Source organism: Belonocnema kinseyi, chromosome 6, assembly GCF_010883055.1.
Source record: "Belonocnema kinseyi isolate 2016_QV_RU_SX_M_011 chromosome 6, B_treatae_v1, whole genome shotgun sequence".
Taxonomy (NCBI): Eukaryota; Metazoa; Arthropoda; class Insecta; order Hymenoptera; family Cynipidae; genus Belonocnema; species Belonocnema kinseyi.
Genome location: NC_046662.1, coordinates 141,142,820 through 141,162,965, shown reverse-complemented (window position 1 = coordinate 141,162,965; position 20,146 = coordinate 141,142,820). Strand labels below are relative to the sequence as shown.

At 32.4% G+C, this 20,146-nt stretch overlaps 2 protein-coding genes across 2 annotated transcripts in view; both read right to left on the bottom strand.

The window, feature by feature from the left end:
• Positions 1 to 4,595, bottom strand: part of LOC117174957 — a 7,091-nt gene extending 2,496 nt beyond the window's left edge. The window contains exons 1-2 of the mRNA XM_033364425.1: positions 2,743 to 4,595; positions 1,183 to 1,437 (exon numbers count right to left, since the gene is read on the bottom strand). Of these exons, the coding sequence (XP_033220316.1) occupies positions 1,208 to 1,437; positions 2,743 to 2,839 (327 nt within the window). The 5' untranslated portion in view covers positions 2,840 to 4,595 and the 3' untranslated portion in view covers positions 1,183 to 1,207. The remainder of the gene's footprint in view (positions 1 to 1,182; positions 1,438 to 2,742) is intronic.
• The window catches only part of LOC117175630 (neuroligin-4, Y-linked), a 422,620-nt gene that overhangs the window by 144,520 nt on the left and 257,954 nt on the right, over positions 1 to 20,146 (bottom strand). The gene's annotated exons all lie outside the window — the stretch shown is intronic.

The following is a 20,146-nucleotide window of genomic DNA, read 5'->3' as shown; positions in this document are numbered from 1 at the left end:
ACCAGGTAATTTATCACACTGCTGAGTTTCAAAATCGTAAAAAACAAATCCTATTCTATCTTTGTTTTTTACTACTTTATCTAGAACAGGTGCAATAAAACACTGGTGATCAATGTTACGCCGACATTTGCAACTAGGGCAATATTTTTTTCCACATTCGTGGTTTCTATCAGACCACATATTAACGAAACGCGTACAACCGGTACAAATGCGCAGCGCATTACAAACAGAAGTTTTTGCCGAAAAAGATTTTTGGGCAAGATGTTTTTTAAAACAAATTTGCCCATGAAAATACCGGTTGCACGAGTTGCGTTTAATTTGCAGTATTTGCACATTTTCCGCACTAGTTTGACATGGGGGTGTCGAGTGGCAAGCAGCGCATGTTTGTGAGCATCGATGACCTACCGGGTTATCATAGGCCTTGTTGCATGGGATGCAGAAGCCCAGACTACTTGCTGCCGCGGTTAAATTGAGAATAGGGGAAAAAATGCCTATCGTCTAACATAATATTTAAATTATGTAAGACAGTTTGCCCCGTTTCTGTGATGAGGCTAGACCCATCATACAGAGGGGACTTAAAACCTTTTCCAAAGTTCGAAAATTCATAAATTATAATTGGAATCCTATCGGGAATAAGATGCAATTGAAATTTATGAATTTCCTCGATCCCACAACCGTTTTCAGGAATTACTACCCCGGCATCATTTACCGGGGTAGGCACAAATTGTCCCTACTGCCTATCGTCAAAAGCGATCGTTTCCTTACATCAGCGTTGGTTAAACGAACGTTTTTGCGACCCGTACCGTGCTCATCCTTTACCCAATCAAAATTTATTTAAATGACTGGTCAATTATGAAATCCTCGTTACTTTGAATAACACTAAATAATATTCTCCAAAAATCCGAAAATGAAAGCTGATGAGCAGGTCTAAAAGATATACCCCCACCACCCTTTTCAAAATAATCGGAATTGAATTTTATACCCACCCTATCGCTATTGTTAACTTTTGCCATTAAATAATCATAAAGTGCCCTAATCGCATTTTCACAATATTCCACGACTTGGCCTGCCAGATTATTTTCTGGTTCCTTAAGTGTTACTTTAAACTCGACACCCCTCAGGTTGAATTTTTGGTAAAACCGCGAATTCTCGTAAACTATAGAAAAAAACTCTCTCTCTCACCTTATTGGTGTTGCTGTGGTTGATTTTATTGCTGTTCCTGCTGCTGGTTTTGGTGTCGATGTTGCTGAAGGTGTCGCCTAGCACCAACCTGTAGAGTTTTTGGCTCTTGCCACGGTCGCCAAGGTTCCGGTTGCACTGCTGCTCGAATTTCTTCATCATCTGAAGAATCTTCATCGATGGATTCCTCAGCCGCTTGCATGTGACGCAATCGCTCCGCGACAGCTACATCAGCCAATGCCATTAAATTCACGTTGTCTGTAAAAAAATAGAAATTAAATTTAGATTTCAAAATCTTTAATTTTTTAATTTTGATTTGAATTTACATTTAAAAAATATTTTTAACTTTTCACAAGTCTTTTTTAAACCTAAAATTGTTTCGGTGCTTTTAAATATTTCAGAAAGATTTTCAAATATTTTAATTATGATTTTTAAACATTTCTAATATTTCTCTCTTAATTTCAAGCAAGTCTAAAAAATTTTGAAAATATTTTCATAATTCCATAAGATTTAAAAAAATTTTTAACTCTTTAAAGTTTGAACAAATAAAATGAAAATTCGAAATGGTTTAAAAAATATATAAATAAATAACTGACAATATCCAGAGATTTCTTATTTTTCAATGATTTCATACAGACTTGATTCATTATTATTTTTAATGGACTATTCTAAATAAGAATGTCTTTAAAATGTTTTATTTTTATACATTCATTCATTTTCAAACAGATAATTTTGAACAAGAATTTTAAAAAATGTTTGATTTATTATTGACTTTTTTAAATAAATAGAATTCAATGAATAATTTTGTGAAATTGACGGTAAAAAGCTCTAATTAATATTTCAGTAAAATAATGGATAAAAGAAATCATTTCTTTTAAACCTAATTTAGCAAAATCATTCATTCTTGAAAATTAGTATAATCATGAATATTGTTAATATGTTATATTCTGTGTACTCTTTATTTATAGTAGAGGTGAAGGAAGCGTTTTGCCGAATTAAATGTAAACAATTCGAATGTATTTTTTCAACAAAAACAAAATAAGACAATGTTTTATTAAACCTGGATCGATGTAATGATTTAATTTTTAAACTGATAATGTTAAACATGAATATCTTAAGAAATGTCAATATTTATACACTTTTTTTGAAATAATAGGATTCAAGGCATAATTTTGTGAAATTACATGCAAAAATTCTACTTCTTATTTAAACATAAAAAGGGAATAAAGAGATAACTTTTCTATCTTGATTTTTAAGTTAATCACTCGTTTTTAAACAGATAATTTTGCACGAGAATATCGTAAGAAAAATCTTTTTAATCTTCGTACTCCTTTAAATCAATGGAAGAGAATGAATGATTCTTATCCCAAATTAGATTTGAAATATTTTACCTTTTTTCTTTTAATTCGATAAAATGATTTATTCCCCTATATTATTTTAAAAGATTACAATAATAACAATTTTAACGTTATTCTTGTTCCAAATAATCTGCTTTAAAAATGTTTTTTTTTATATTCTGTGTTTAAAAAAGGATATGTCTTAAAAATGTATTTAAAAACTTACCTTTTATTTGAACAGCATCTGCGGTGAATATCCCACTACTATTTGATCCGAGATCTGCATACATGAGGTCTTCCTCCTCATGATCTTTCCAACGCATTGGTGGTTCATCTTCATTCACAAGCTCATTGCGATGAACCTCCTCATTCTCGGACCAAGGTTCGCAGGCCGGTATTTCCTCGCCGTCTTCATATGCAGGCGAGTAACCTGCAGGACTTGACGATGAAGCCTCTACGCGAACTATAAAATTTAAGAAACAAAAATGTTACAATTGTAAAAAAAATTAACAAAAACAAAAAACGGATTCACACACACACGCACATGTCACAAACTTTTAAAATTATCACAAAAACACCTACCTAAACGATCACGCGCTAATACGGCACTTCGCTCAACGTACATGTTGTATGCCAAGCGTAGCGCACTGCTTGATACCAAAAGATGGGATATCCGGGATATCTCATCAGGATGACAAGTTACAAGTATGTTGTTTTTAACGTTTAAAAATTGCTATATACTACACTGAGACATCGGTACCTGCCTTACTATACTGTTCTTATGACAGTAACCGGTAAGCTTTCGAAATTCGTTCATCGACACTGTTACCGAGGTGGTCAAAAATTTCATAAGAAATTTTCTAGACCTCTGTCTCGTCCACATAAATGATGTGAAACAACAGTTGCGCAGGGTTCTTTTCAGTCTATAGAACATCACGCAATCTTCAATGCTATCAGGTCTAATTTATAGTTACCGAAAGATCTACCTTTTCGACGGGTACAAGCCAAGGAAAAAATTTCTTTAGTCTACATTTTATTGTGTAGCTAAATGTTCGCTGCAGGTACTTCCGCTTTTTACATCAAGCGAACATGGAATACAATGCGTTCGAAGACTTATTGTTTTCGTCTTGCTTTTCAGGAGTAACCTTAATAAAATTTAAATTCCTTATATTGTCACTATTATCACAAAGGATTGTACGCACGTTTCCAATAATCACTCTCCATTTCGAAAAAAAATTGATGTATCTTCGGTCTTTCATATCTGCGTAAAGAAACAAAACAAAACAAAAAATGGTGAGATCCTTTTCATGGTGATTTTGTATAGTCTGATTTTCTGAAAACTTGAGCAAAATACTTTTCTTGGTTTCAATATAGTCGTCGGATGTATTATCGTGTCACTGCACTTTTTGAAAGGATTTTTTCAGAATTTTTTACCGTATTTTTTCTACAACCACCTGCGTATTTTATTACTTGACATCACAATTGGTTGGTTAAAAAAAATAATGTACTTTTGGTATATAACTGCTTTGCACACTGCATGATATCTACTCAGTCTATGCTTTTGAAACATGTGGACCTTTATTTAATTATTGGAAAACACACATTCTTATGTGTAATTTATTGTATGCAGGTGTTAAAGACATATTATTTTGTGAAATTGCTGGAAAAATCGGGATATCTGGACAAAATACGAAATTTTATGTGTAATTTATGGATGCAGGTGTGCGTTACATATTCTTTGGTGAAATTTCTGGAAAAACGGATTATTATGTGTTATTTATGGGATGCAGGTGTTGAACAATTAATCTTTTGTGAAATCTCCAGAAGAAACGGATTATATGTGTAATTTATAGTGTGGACGTGTCCTTTTGTGTAATTTTCTTGGAAAATACGAATTGTTTTGTCTAATATACATAAATCACATACTCTTTTGTGTAATTTAAAAGACACGGGTTTTTTGTGTGATTTATAGCACATATGTGTGCTTTTGTGTACTTTCTTGGAAAGTACAAATTCTTTTGTGTGATACACATAAATCACAAATTCTTTTGTATGATTTCCACTACATATAGGTTTTATGTGTAATTTATAGGATGCACGTCTTCTTTTGTGTAATTTTCTTGAAAAATAGGAATTGTTTTGTCTAACATACAAAAATCACATGCTCTTTTATGTACTTTGAAAGACATGGGTTTATCATGTAATTTATAGTACACATGTGTCCTTTTTTGTAATTTTCTTGGAATGTACGAATTCTTATGTATATTTTCTAAGAAAACCTCAATTATATTCTTTCTTTACATGTGTGACTTGCCGTTTATTCCCACATTCATCACATTTGCTTCCCTCACCTTAATAAAGAACGCTACCCCCACTTCGCAAAGATTTCACATATATAAACCGACGTGAGTAACCTCTTTGAATCAGTTGAGTATTTATATTTGAACGAACCACTATGTCGCAAGCTATCATTGATTCGGTAGAGGTGGAACTCATGCAAGTCTTGGAGTTTTCAAAGTCCCGGGCAACTCAAACTATCGAAGTTTCGCCTGACACACAGACTAATAAAACTATCCCTGAAACACCAAAAATTAAAAGGATTAAACCAAAATCCTCACTCCTTAAACAAATAATTGCTAAAGCTGCGCTTAAACGATTGGTATTGATGTCTAAAAATTTCACGAAGAGAACCACACAACAGATGATTCTACCAACTGTTTACGGACTTAATCATTCATTCTCCAAGACTATTCTAATTGGACTAGAGTTTCAATCGCATGGGAAATTTCAACCAGTCATTAAAATTATTAACAGTTCAGGTAACGGAATTACCTTCGACTCGCCAACTTGGACAAAACTCCAGCAACGTTTAGATATAATAGAATCATACTTCTGTTTCGGGAATTCACCTTTGTACCTACAAACCATTGAATTGGGAAAATACACGCTGGTGTTTACAAACGCTCAAGGTAATAAGGCGATACTTCTGAGGGACGGCAAGGAATACAACGATGAGCTGAAAAATGTTATTGTATGTGTGGATGAAAGGTTCAGAAGGATTCAACGACTATTAAAACACGTAGAAACATGTAAAGATTTTTTAATTGAAACGATTGTAAACTATTTAAGCGCAGAAATTATTTAGGACAATTTTAGGTTTTGATTAGTAATTATATATTATACCTAATTAAAATCGTCCACACTATTAATTATTATTATGGACGCCACATTGTAATTAGGATGGCCGCCATTTTGTAATTATTATAGCCGCCATCTTACTATGATCATCATCTTAATTGACTATCATCTTAATTTCATACATTGTAGGCGAAGTTGAACTTGTATTTTCTACACGTAACTGAATAAATGTATTTTATTGGAAAATTACTAAATAAATGCACAAAGATGTGAAATTATAATTAAAAAACAATGTTTATATTTACTACCTGTCACTTAGAATTATTTAGGACAATTTTAGGTTTTGATTAGTAATTATATATTATTCCTAATTAAAATCGTTCACACTATTAATTATTATTATGGACGCCACATTGTAATTAGGATGGCCGCCATTTTGTAATTATTATAGCCGCCATTTTGTAATTAGACCACGCCCCTCGACCGATCAGGAGAAACCACGTCCCTCTCTTGTCCCCACTCCTCCCCTTTAGGCCACGCCTCTCGACCAATCACAGCCCGCCCTATGGCTCGGGTTATTTACTAACAGTTTATTTCAGCAAAGAAGAAAGTGAAAACTTATGAGGTTATTCACAATACTAAAGCCTTTTCATTGCAACCTATCAAATGAATAGTGCAGTTTACAAAAAGTACTCTGAAATCTCTATGTTTATTCTATGATGAACAAAAGATAAATTATTTAAGATAAATTTAAAAAATAAAAATTTAAGGAATTTTCATGGCTTCAAGGATTTCAAGGTCACTAGACATCCTAAATGACACTTGTAAGTATGTATATATGTATGCATGTTTGTATATCTTTACGCATGTGTGTATATGCATGTATATTTGTATACATAAATATTCATAATTTGTTCAGGGCAGCGATATTTTACTTTTTTTTCGCTGTTATGAAAAAACTGTTTAGAAATTTTTTAAATCTTCAAATTCCTTGGAATCTTTATGAAATGTTTGAAATGTTTTGGAAATTTATGCGAAATAATTTGAAATCTTCAAAACTTATGTGCAACCTTTTGACATGGCTTAAAATGTTTGTAAAATCTTCGAAATATGGTGTGCGGGCATTTTTGAGGTCTTTGATATCCGTGATATCTTTTTGGAAACTTGAAATGCCTTTCAATATTTTGTAACCTTTTAAAATCTGGTGCGAACTAAAAACCAAGGTTCATTGGAATTCTGAAACTTAATTAAAATCGAAATTTTAACCCAATAATGTTTATAATTTGTAAGTTGAATATGAAAAAATGTACAGTTTAACAGTTTATTTCAGCAAAGAAGAAAGTGAATAATTATGAGGTTATTCACAATATTAATGTCTGTTCATTGCAACCTATCAAATGAATAGTGCAGTTTACAAAAAGTACTCCGAAATCTCTATGTTTATTCTATGATGAACAAAAGGTAAATTATATAAGATAAATTAAAGAAATAAAAATTCAAGGAATATGCCTGGCTTCAAGGATTTCAAGGTCACTAGACATCCTAAATGATACTTGACCTCGATTTAAAATAATGAATTTACGGAATAAAAAGTAATGTCTAATCTATGTAGGTCTGTATATATGTATGCATTTTTGTATGTCTTTATGTATGTATGCATGTATACATAAATATTCAGAAATTTATGCTAAATAATTTAAAATCTTCTAAACTTATGTGCAACCTTTTGAAATCGTTAAAAATGTTTGTGAAATCTTCGAAATATGGTGTGCGGGCATTTTTGAGGTCTTCGATATCCGTGATACCTTTTTGAAAAGTCGAAATGCCTTTCAATATTTTGTAACCTTTTAAAATCTGGTGCGAACGTAAATACGTATAAATGTATTTATACATACAATTTCAAATAATACTTAATCCGTTATATATTATAAAGTGTTTGCGTTATAATTATGTAGCATTACTTCAGGATGAAAAAATTATACACAGTAATGATATCTTTTAATAATTAATTAGCTTCAATGTCAGCAATTATCATCACACTCTAACTGAATAGTTAAAAAAAACATCCCCAGGCCAAATGTCAACTTTCCTATCAGAATCAAATTTATAAAAAAGTCCCTCGAGTCCCATTGAATAACATTGCTACTTTGTGATCACAGCATGATGGTATTGTTGAGAAGGGTCTATCCATTCACAAGTATTTGTCGCCTACTGAGGGAATTTCGAGTAATGGACCCTTTTACAGTTTCCAATGAGGCTCAGTCGCCTTCCACGCCGCATCGCACTCACCCAGCAGACCTCGCCCGCAACGAAGATGAAGCCTCTTCTTACGGTAGCCTCCCGTCTACAATATTACAGCGGAAGCAAATAAATTCGGCAAAGAAATACGTCAGCGGCATATTTCTGTTACCTTGAGCCTTGGCAGGCAGAGTTTTTCGTGTACAGAGGGCCTTCACCTTTTATTTAGTTTTTGTCTTATCGCGCTCCTTAGCATACCCTGAAAGCTACCTGCAATGACACCCTTTAGGCCTATCTGCCAGGGGTTCTTGAGCAGGTGGAGGGTAGCAGTCACACATTTTCTGAAAGCACTCATTGCCCCCTTCAATGTGGTTACAGATTTTATTGCGTTCAGGCATGCCAGGTGATTATTGATTAAATTTGCCGATCGAAGTCCAATTTTATCGCACCTATGACCGACTTGGAACTGGCAGGCGGGGAGTTTCCTAATCGCCTACGTGTCAGCTTTCATTTACACTTATTTTTATCACGATCAGTTCTCACCTTCGAAAAACCGCAGTGGGGTCGCGGACTATTTGAAGATAAAAGGAGGCCTGCAGTAAATACATCGTTATAACTTCGCCGCCCAGACTCAACTCGGATTTTCCGTGTTTTGATACAGGTTCAGAAAAAGCCCGTTTTAATATTAAAAAATTTATTTAAATTTTCGAAAATTTGCAGATGCGTTGTTAAGAAATGAGGAAGGTTGTTCAGTCCTGAACAATATTTATATTTCTAAAAATGTAATACGAACGGGAAAACTATTACTCTTTATATTATATTTCAAAGAAGGACATTTCCATAAGGCGTTTATTACCAGTAAAAATTTCAACGATTACAATTTCCTTATTTACATTTATTTACGACAAGACCGACTTAGACTTAAGATGATTTTAGAAATTTTTACCGATTTAATCCGTCTAATAACTCTTAGGCTTTTAATTTTTATGATTTTTATGGTACTCTTAGGATAAGCAGGCGCCCCTGGGCCTTAAATACCGTGCGTCATCCTCGTGGGTTTTCCCCAGGAATTTTTCACTTCGCCTTTTTCCGACTGCGATCGGAAATAAAGGGTCGCTTCCATGCGGGAACCGATACAGGTATCCGGAAATCTCCGAAGGCAACCGAATGCGGATTCATGACAAATTTACATGGCCAAGAGACATTGGGTCCGTTTCATTCTATGTCAGATTTTCATTATCTCTCCTCAAGAAAACATCTCTCTCACAGCTGACCGATGCAGCTCATTGCCTCGAGTCAGCACAACCTCAAAAAATGTAAACTTTTAGTGTAAATAATCCTCCACTCCAAATAATTCAAATACAGTCCACTCGTCAAATAAACTTCTTATATTTTACATTTTAAATTTGTGCCGATTTTCTTATTCATTTCAAAAATTAGAATTGGCACCCAACAAAGGTAAATGAGAAAGTCCCTACTTCGAGAAATGAAAGCAACTTCTTCAAATTAGGCGTTGAAAATGATCAAAATAAATGTCAGTATTAAATAAATAATAAAGCTACAACAAAATTATCGATATCGCACGGTAGCTTACCTTCAGCCAAGCTCGAAACAATAAACTGCTTAGGCAATCGCTCACAATTGCAAAAATAATGAACTTCCAAAAATGATCAATCTTTTCAATTTTCCAAGCGTTGCGATACAATCCACTTTCACTACACTTAGTTTTATGACTAGCTGAGGAATTCTTAAGATGTATGATTTTGACCCCCTTGGTAGGTACGGGAGTACGCTCCCCATAGTAACCGTGCCTTCCGTTCTTCTCATATAAAGATATCGACCACCCATCAAGACCTATTCTATTTTAATCAGCGCGTGAACTTTTCTTCTACATTTTTATATACATGAAACTCATATAATGAAATAGGTAATTACAATATATAGTCGCAGTCACGTGTCAGCTTCCGCCTTAATTTTTTAAACATCATAATTTGTTAACATTTTTTAAAACTCAGAAAAATCGTCTGCCGATTGTTCAAATTTTTGTAAATAAGTCACTTGTAGTAGATGCAAAATTTCTAAAATTCGACTTCTGTTTATGAAATATCGTATTTGGCATGTAATTCACAATGATACGTATTGCTTAAAATATTCTAAGTAAAGTCTTTCATGCGCATTAGTGTTTTAGAACAAGGCAATAGTTAATGTAGAAAAGGTATCACGTTTTACAAAAAATGACTCATGCAGATCTTAATATTTCATGCTAATTAATATGCTCTATATCTTTATAATGCTAATATATATGAGGAGTTGACATATTAAATGGAAATTACGACATGCTAGTATCGAAGTATTATAAGTTTTCTCACATGAATGGTTTTTCTTTTTGATAAAACGGTGAAAATACACATGTGTTTCAAAAAAACAATTGCGGATAATAGTAATTTTTAAATAAATATGTGATCTTATTATCTTAACATGAATTTATTATCAAATTTTAAATTGTTGTCAGCATATGTGTTCACGTTAACATCCATAATATTTTATGAACTAACCTAACTCTTTGATCTCTATGGAATACATTAAGGGCATGCTCTACGATGACCACGTGACCAAACCAGTCCTCGGTGGGGAAAATTTGTGTTGGTGTTCATCATGTCCTAAGACAATGATATATTGCTTTCAAAGTTTAGGGTATAGAAAATGAGACAATAAATCGCGTTTGTATATTTAGTTTGAGTAATAATTTTGAAAAAAATCATCCAAGTAAAAATAAGTGGGTAAAATTATTTTCATTTTTTTTGTGTTTACTACGTCCACATGGATTCAGATATGGTGTTTAAAATTTGAAAGATAAAATAAAAAGCACTAAAGAACGTTTGTATACATTAATAGGTTTATAATTTTAAAGAAAGTTTATTTATAAATTGATGAAATAGCATATTACCATTCAAGTTGTAGCACTTTGCAGGTATTTGTAGTTCGATGCCTTTCATATTTTTTTACTACCGTATGTTGAGCAATGGCACAAATTTAGGACTAAATAGTCTAAACGTTCTAAAAAATTAACATAAACAATAACTTTTACAAATTCGTTGCAAATCAAAAAATAAGTATCTACACACCCATAACCTGTCATTATTTTCCGATAATTTTTAGCGATTTCAAGCGGACAAAAAAAGAAACTTTCAACGTCGATAAGGTCGATGTGATGTGGCCAAGTACGCTTATGAAATTTTTGTGTAGAAATATTTCCATTTTTGTTTCCCTAACTACGTCCAAATGGATTGAACTATCGTGTTCAGAATATGGAAAGTTATACAAAAAGGAGTAAGGAACGTTTTTATGTATCAAAATGTTGATAATTAAGAAAAAAGTTTTCTGGCGAAAAACTATAGGAATAGGAAAGAAACTTTGAACGTCAAAAAAGTAGATGTCTCCATTTAAAAACAAAATTTTCGTCAACCTCAATTCAGTGGTGTAACTAGAAAATAGAGTTCCTTCCCACGGATATTTATTTATGAGGTTCCTTTCATCAATTCATCTGTTCTTGTAAGTAAGCAATCATCTCAATTTAAAAATTATTGGATATCTCCCGTTTAATAGCATTTCCTTTTGATTTCATTGAAATAAATCCATTTTAGCGGTTATGTGCTGCAGTTCATTTTGAGGTTATGCCAGTGATTAAGAGTTTTTGAAATTCATTTTAGACGTTATTTCAGGCCTCAGAAATAACGAAAGTATTTAAAATAATAAACATAATGTACAGATTGTGCAAATGGTTATCCCGGGATGAATTTCATGGACTACATGCTGGATCGTTCGCGAAGAGCAATTTGGAGACTGCCCTTAGCTATAAACACCGATGTCAAAGAAGCCTGCGGTTATGTACCTAAAGATTCTATAATCTAAGAGACCTTATTTAAAGCGTTTATTAGCAACTTGTCAAGGTCAGCACTATCATTTCTCAACCGAAAGTCCCTCCTCCAACCGGACTACTGAATTACAGCTGGGCTAGGGTAAGATTGATTGTTGTATTATTTGTATTATTGTACAGGCTTCAGATTCACTAAACTATTGACAAAATTTCACAATTAACCGCTAATTTGAAATTTAAAAAAAATGGATATTTACGTAAAACACGCCAGTTTACAATACTTAATTCGAAAATCTTGTACTTCTAATGTTTAAGAAAACCTGTTGTTAGTTTATCAAATTGAAATGTAAGTATTTTTAAAAGAAAACAGTAATTAATTTGTGAAATTGATTATAAATTTCGGTGCAAATAGCCACATCATAATTTCAAACAAATTGTAGATTTTTGTAGATTTATAAAAAAAATTAGAAACTTTTTAAAAATTGTGAAAGGCTTCAAAAGAATAAAAACATTTTCGTAAGATTTTAAAAGATTTCCAAGATTTTTTCAAATCAATCTAAAAGGTTTTAAGACATTTTTTTTAATTTAGGGGATTTTCTTTAAATTAAAAATACTCTGTTTATTTACAAATATATTTAGAAATTCTAAACAAAGTTTAAAAATAATTATAACGTTGAATAAATTTAAAACAACTGATAGTTTTCGTAATTTCAGTTGAAAATGCAGCTGCTTGGTTGAAAATTAATTTATAAAGTGAAAATTCAGCTGTCATATTTTTAGTTAAACATTTTATCTTTGTTAGTTTCAAATTCCAAGATTTAACTGATAATTTATCTTTATTTATTGAAAACTCGACTATTTCATTAGAAATTCACGAATTTTGTTAAGAAATCGATATTTTTGTATAAAATCATCTTTTTCTTTGAAAGTTAATCTCTTTTTAAAAAAATTGTCATTCGTTTACAAATAAAGTATTCTGTTCAAATATTTATCATTTCAATAAAAAAACATGTTTCAGGTTGGAAATGAAATTACACGGTTTTTCCACATTATGCCACGTAAGAGCCAGCTGTGCTATTGAATTTCAACCATCTCAGGACGGTTGCATTCCCAATAAAATGAGTCGCTCCGATACTACCAGACCTACTTGCTGTCAAATTATAGGGAATTATCATTATTGAGAAGTAAAGAGTTACAGACACGGACAGATCAGGACAGTTTTTCTAAGGGCCCTTCTGGGAGCAGAAAGATTGAAAAAGAGAGAAGTTGAGTTATCGGAAGAGATAGAACTATTCTATCTCTTTAGATGAGTCACTTAGAATTTTTAAAAGGCTATATTTTCTATCCATAATTTCAATAAGTAAAAAACCAGCACAGAAGAAAATAGCAAAATTAATTAATTTTCAACTAAAATTATAAATCTTCAACTGGAATAGCTGAATTTTAAACCATGAAAATGAGTTTTTTCATAAAACAATCATCTACAACTTAAACAGTTGAATTTCCAACAACATATTTGATCTTCACTAAAAACAATAAATTGTAAACCAAAAACTGAATAATTAGATTTGTAGACAAAAAATAAATGTTCAAGCAAAGAGATGAATTTATAATTAAAACGATGGAATATTCAAGCAGAATAATGGTTGCCTTCTCAGTTACAAAAAATTTTAATTAAAAAAGGAAAAATTTTTATAAAAATAGTTTCGGTTTCAGCAAAAAAATTTCTTTCCATTTAAAGAAAAAACAAGTTTTCAGTTGAATAGCGATTTCTCAACATAAGAAATTAATGTTTAATTAAAATTATAAATCTTGAATAAATAAAAATAATTTTTAACAAAAGAGCTTAATTTTCAACCATGTAATTTCATTTTTTAACCTGAAAGATAATTTGTAAACGAAAAAAAAGAATTTTTAAAAAAAGAGATTAACTTTCAAAGAAAAAGATGATTTTATACAAAAATATCGATGTTTTAACAAAATGCGTGAATTTCTAATGAAATAGTCGACTTTTCAATAAATACAGATAAATTGTCAGTTAAATCTGGGAATTTTAAACTAACAAAGATCAGATTTTTAACTAAATATATGACAACTAAATTTTCACTTTATAAATTAATTTTCAACCAAGCAGCTGCATTTCCGACTATCATTAGGAATCTTCAACTGGAAAAAAATTCTCGGTCACTTCCCGCGTTTTTTTCGGTTCGCAAACATTTTTTACGCTCAATAAAATGAAAAAATTCAAACTCGTAAGCTAAACTTTTTACATTTTCAGTAATAGAAAATAATATACAAATTAAAGCACTCAGAATGGCACTCTTGAATTTTAAACGTTAAAAATTAAAGATTAAAAGTTTTTTTATTCAAAAATGTTATATTTAATTGCTCAATAATGTATACGTAAAAAATTAAAGATACCAGCACATTTTAATTAAACATTCAGATAAACTGCAAGAATTAAAAAATTTTTTGAATGAATCAGTTAAAAGATTCAGATTTAATTCTAAAACTATAAATCCACTTAATAATTTTGAATATTCTAGTATATAGAATAAATTAACTTTAAAATTGTCAAAATTGTATTTTTATGAACAACTTTTTGCTAGAAACGTTAGAAATTGAAAAATTAAATTTTTTGAAACTAAAAATATCTTTAAAAAGATTTATTTTTTTTCAAAATCTTGACAAATCTATCAGTTGTTTAAAAATTATTCAACGTTATAAATATTTTTGAAATATGTTAAAATTTCTAAATATATTTTAAAATAAACAGAGTTTTTTTTTAACTTAAAGAAAACCCCGCAAATTGATAAAAAAATGTCTTAAAACCTTTCAGATTTACTTAAAAAAATGTTAGAAATCTTTTTAAATATTTTTGAATAATTTTAAAAAATAACATTCCAAAATGAATAAATTGTTTCCAATTTTTTTAGGAATCTTATGAAAATGTTTATATTTTTGAAGCCTTTCACAATTCTTAAAAAGTTTTTAATTTTTTTATAAATATTCAAAAATCTACAATTTGTTTGAAATTATGATGTGGCTATTTGTACCGAAATTGGTATGAATAGCAGAATATTTTCGGTACAAACTTTGTTTGAATTATGTGAAATTATTTTAAGCTTTTAATTAGCTTTGAATCTCCTGGAAACTTCTAAATATCTCTTAAAATCGCTCAGTTTTTTCTACTGATAATAAGTGTTAAATTGCCATTTAAGCACTAAAAATTAAAAATTTCACTTAAAAATTAAACATTTAAAAAAATAACTGATATACGCCGATTGCATATGGGACGACGGACGAAAGGAATCCAGAGCTTCTGTTTTTGTCCTTTATAAAAATTACATGTTTTCTTGAGTTTTCCTTTCCTCCGCCGTTACGACGACCTTCGCTCATCACGATTTTGCACTTTTCCTTTTTATTAAATATATATAATGTATGTATATTTCTCATTAACGATCGAACGTAAGGATAGTAATGCGAATAAATCTTATTCCATTTCTTTTTTAAAAATTAATTAATATCACCAAGTTAGGATAGATAATTAAAAAACTTATTTCATTCTCAGGTATAGACATAAAGAAATATAAATACATGTATACAGAGATACACTCGTCCGAACGTCAGTAGGTGTTAACGTCAGTAGGTGTTAAGAAAATCTGTAACGTTAGGTGGCAGAGAGGCGAGACTCAGCGGGCACGGCAGAACGTCGGCCAATAACTCTATTGGACCGCGCGTCCCCAATTTTCCGGAGTAGGGAGGAAAACTCGGTCCCGGTCTCTCACGGCCGCCTACGCGTCCGCAGGGCGGGAGAATAATAAAGCTCCCGCTCCTGATTCAATTTCAAACTTAGTCCTCAAAAAACTTCCGATTTCTTGTCTCACCATCCTCGCTAATATCTTCAATGCCTGTATTCAACTAAGCTACTTTCCTAACTCATGGAAAATAGCTCACATCTTAGTTTTTCAGAAAAAAGGCAAGGATCCATATCATCCTACCAGCTACAGGCCCATTAGTCTTTTTAATACAATGAGCAAAATCTTTGAAAAAATAATACTCACTCGCATAAACTATCACCTCGAGGAAAACAGCATCCTTAAATCACAACAATACGGTTTTAGAAAAGGTCATTCTACGCAGCACATGATGCTCAAACTTACCAAAGCCATTAGCTTAAATTTTGACCGAAGAAAACACACTGGTGCTGTTTTTCTCGATGTAGAAAAAGCTTTTGACAGGGTCTGGCATGTAGGACTGCTCAGCAAATTAATAAATTACAATTTCCCAAGAGGACTCATCCTCTTTATAAGCTCTTATCTTTCTAACAGAAAATTCTCATTCAAAATAGGCCAGACACTTTCAAAAGAGAAACCTATTAGAGCGGGTGTGCCCCAAGGCAGCATCTTAGGCCCAGTATTCTTTATTATCTACGTAAACGACATCCCTGAGGTCCCCGAAGTTACAATTGGACTATATGCTGACGACACCGCACTATTCACTTCCTCTTGGTCAGTTCCGAAAATCTTAAAATTAGTTAACAAAGCTCTTGAAATCATTGCAGCAATGTCTAAGCTTTGGAGAATAAAAATTAATATATCAAAGTCAGAATCAATGCTTTTCTCAATCAGAAAGCCTGTCAAAATAGATCCACCAAAAATGTTTAATGAACCAATAGAATGGAAAAGTTCCGTAAAATATCTAGGGGGTAAACTTCATAAGCGTCTTAATTGGAAGCAGCATATCCATGAAACTAAAGGGAAAGCTCTCGGGGTTATCTCGCGTTTAAGCCCTATTATCAATAGACACTCGAGTCTTAAACCTGAATATGGAATCCTAGTTTACAAAATATTTATCCGACCAACCATAACCTACGCCTGTACAATTTGGGGTGGTGCGTCAAAAAGTAACATCAATCAAATCCAAATTATACAAAATAAATTTCTCAGACGCATCACAAAAACTCCCAGATATACGAAAAACTCTGTCCTTCACAGAGAATTTCAATTACCTTATATTTAAGAGTATATCAAAGAAACCGCCACTAAATTATATGAATCAGCATCACTATCACCTTATAAACATATCTCCTCTCTCGGGAGATATGATTTTGATCCGCTTAGCAAGCACGCGATGCCAAAAGACCTCCTCACGAAATGAGTCTAACAGCGAATTTCATTTTTCGATCCCTCTACCTCTTCCCACTCTTCTTCTTTACTTGTCTGTCATAAAATAAATTGTCAGATTTTGTGGTTTTTTTTCTCGCTTGCGGGCTTTTTCCCCACATTTAATAAACGTCACTTTTAATTCAAGTCATGTCAAATTTCTCTCAGATTCTCTCATCCCCATCGTTTTTTTTTTTTTTTTTTACTTCCGGCACTTGGCTTCGTGCCACGATCTAGTGAGGACGTACTCCAGTACTAGTTCGCCATCTCTGCTCTCCCAGCCTTGTCTGAGAGAATAAACTTTGATAAAACGTAGAAATCTGACTTCTCTTCATTAAACAATCACCTCTTTTAAGAGCAAATCTCTTATGTGGGTAATTGAAGTTCCGGCGAAGGAAGTAGTCCAAACACTGCAGGGCCCGGAAAACTTTGATTCCGGTAGCGCCCTTTCAACACCGTGCCACGGTATTGTCACTGGACACAGACACGTATATGTTCGTGAACGTCCAGCACATACCAGACGGTTTCGTTCGCTCAACAGGGAAGCTGCTGCAAGACATCAACATAAAGAAGGAGGATCCTGCCATCGCCGCATTTTGGAAGCGACGCGATTTGCACCGGGGCCTGGTACAGAAGGCTGCTGAGGGAATAACAGCAGTGACTGCAGAGGGCGGGTGCCCTAACGAGTCCTTCTAATAGCGGCAGAAGTACAAATTGGCCTAAGCTTGGAGCATAGAAAGTCGTCCCACTGTGCGCAGGTATCATGGAGAGCGCAATTTCATTTTAAATAAATTTGTATCCTTCCTCCCCGTCCCACAATAATCCACTTTCCTCTTGCCGATTTTCCTTCCCCATGCTTTTCCACTCTGCTGTGATGTACGTTTTCCTTTTCTTCCGCTAACTATGAAAATGACAAAAGAGAATCTGCTGACCTAAAAAAAAAAAAACGGTTTGACCTTCCCTTCCTTCTTTTCCCTTCTACAGTTCGGAAACCCCGCGATCCACTCGTATCATAACAATCAAAATTGAAACGTGAAAATTTAAAAGGTCTTCGAAATTTTAACGATTTAAGGCTTTCTTTTTTGCAAAGTTCAGTTTCAAATTGTTTAATATTTAACAATTGGTTTTAATTAATTCGTTATAAATAAATACTCAAATATTGCTAAATATTAAATAATTAATTTTTGTTCATAATAAAAAAATTCAAAATTTAATGGATTGAAAATTAAGTATTTTAGAATGAAATAATATTTTTAATTTATCAAAAGCCTTTAATTACAAATAAATTCTTATGAAGTTATGTTTAAGTTCAAATTAATTTGTAACATTTCCATAGGATGTCTTCATTTTTTTTAATGACTAAGACTTCCAAAATAAATAGGTTTAATTTTTAACACTGAAATCTAGAAATTCATAAATTTGAACGTATTTAGATTTATTTTGACAAATCAATTATTGTTTAAGACTGCTGTCTGAGGCCTGTACAAAAACAATCAATCTGTAAATTTAATTATCTTTTATCTAAAAATTTAATTCTTCTATTTTTGGTTCAAGAATAATTTTTTTATGGAAAAACAAACTATTTAAAAAAAAATTTTTTCTTGTTTAAACACTTATTTTTCTAACATTTTAACTATTATAATTTTTGTTGTCTATGGTTGGTTTTATACATAGAAAACTTTAGGAATTGGGTAACTCTAGCAAGCATGATGATGATGATCTAGCAATCATAATATAATGTTCTTTTTGGTAATTTATTTTCCTTTTATTTATATTTATCTTTTTTCCGTAGTTGCTTCCTTCATAAGAATATATAGTTAGCTATACATTTTCTTATTTGTCTGAAAATTCAATAACTTTGTTAAAAAGTTATTCTTTTTGGTCGAAAATTTAACTATTCCCAGTAGGAAAAAAAATTAAGAATGTCCTGGAGACGTCTTTGGGACATCCCTAAGACCTCTTTTCTAACATATCTTTTGTACATCCCAGGGATGCTCTTAAAACGTCTAATGCCAGTAGAAAAAATATCCCGAGAACGTCTATGTCTTTAAGATGTCTTTAGGTCATCTATAGGACATCGGACGTCTCAGAGACGTTGATTGGGCTGACATAAGACATCCTAAAAACATCCTAAGCACGTTTTTGGGATTTTCATAGTTTTATGCCCACTGAGTTGTTCGAAAATTTGTCTTTTCGGTTTAAAAATTGTTGTCATATATAAATCGAGTCAATTGTCGAGAATGGGAAGTACCGCATATACTGGAACTTTATATTCTCGACAATTGTTTCTGTTGCTCACTCGAGGCCTGACATGGTTCTTATTGACATCGAGAAGCGAACCATGTTCGTTATCGAATCTTCGTCACCAGCTGACAAAAACATCATAACTAAGGAGAATGAAAAGAAAGACAGGTATCGAGACATTATAAGGGAGTGACAACGATTGTACCCGGAATATTCTGTTAAACTAATCGTCCTTATCATCAGCGCTCTTGGAGGTGCCAAGCTTTCACTTGATAATGGCCTGGAAAGCATCCCTGCGTGTCAAGAATATGTTAAAACAATTGTGGAAAAATGCAGAAGGCGGTAGTCCTTGGGTAGATCCGTGTTCTTAGGGTGCACGAGGCTTTTGCTGGATCGTCGTATTGATTCCTTTACAGACTGTAACTACCTATCTTCACATTAGCACCCGCTCCCGGCGAAATCCTGCGGTTGTCCTTATGACAAATTTTTAATTATATATACTGCCCTGAAAAAGTTTGGACTCACTTAGAAAAATCGTTTTTTGTTGTTGTATTTATCGCTTTAATTATACCGGATCTAAAAAATGTCTTTTTAAAAGGTTGATTGTTTTCGACATTCTGTTTGAAATAAGCTCAGGATGACTATTTCGGAAGTTATTGAAAATTTAAGAACACATTGAAATTTACACTATTTTTGCAAAATTTACTTAAAAACTAGACAAATTGGCTTCACCCTCGGCTTATTTTAAACAGAATTTCGAAAACAATTCACCTTTTAAAGAGACATTTTTTTAGCTGCGATTTAATTAAAGTGATAAATGCAAAAAAAAAACGATTTTTCTAAGTGAGTCCAAACTTTTGCAAGGCAGTATATATATATACGAGGGTGGATTGATAAGTTTCCGGCCTGACCAAGAGATGGCGCCACTAGGCCTACCTTGAGGTGGCGTTCTATAGTACCATCCTTAG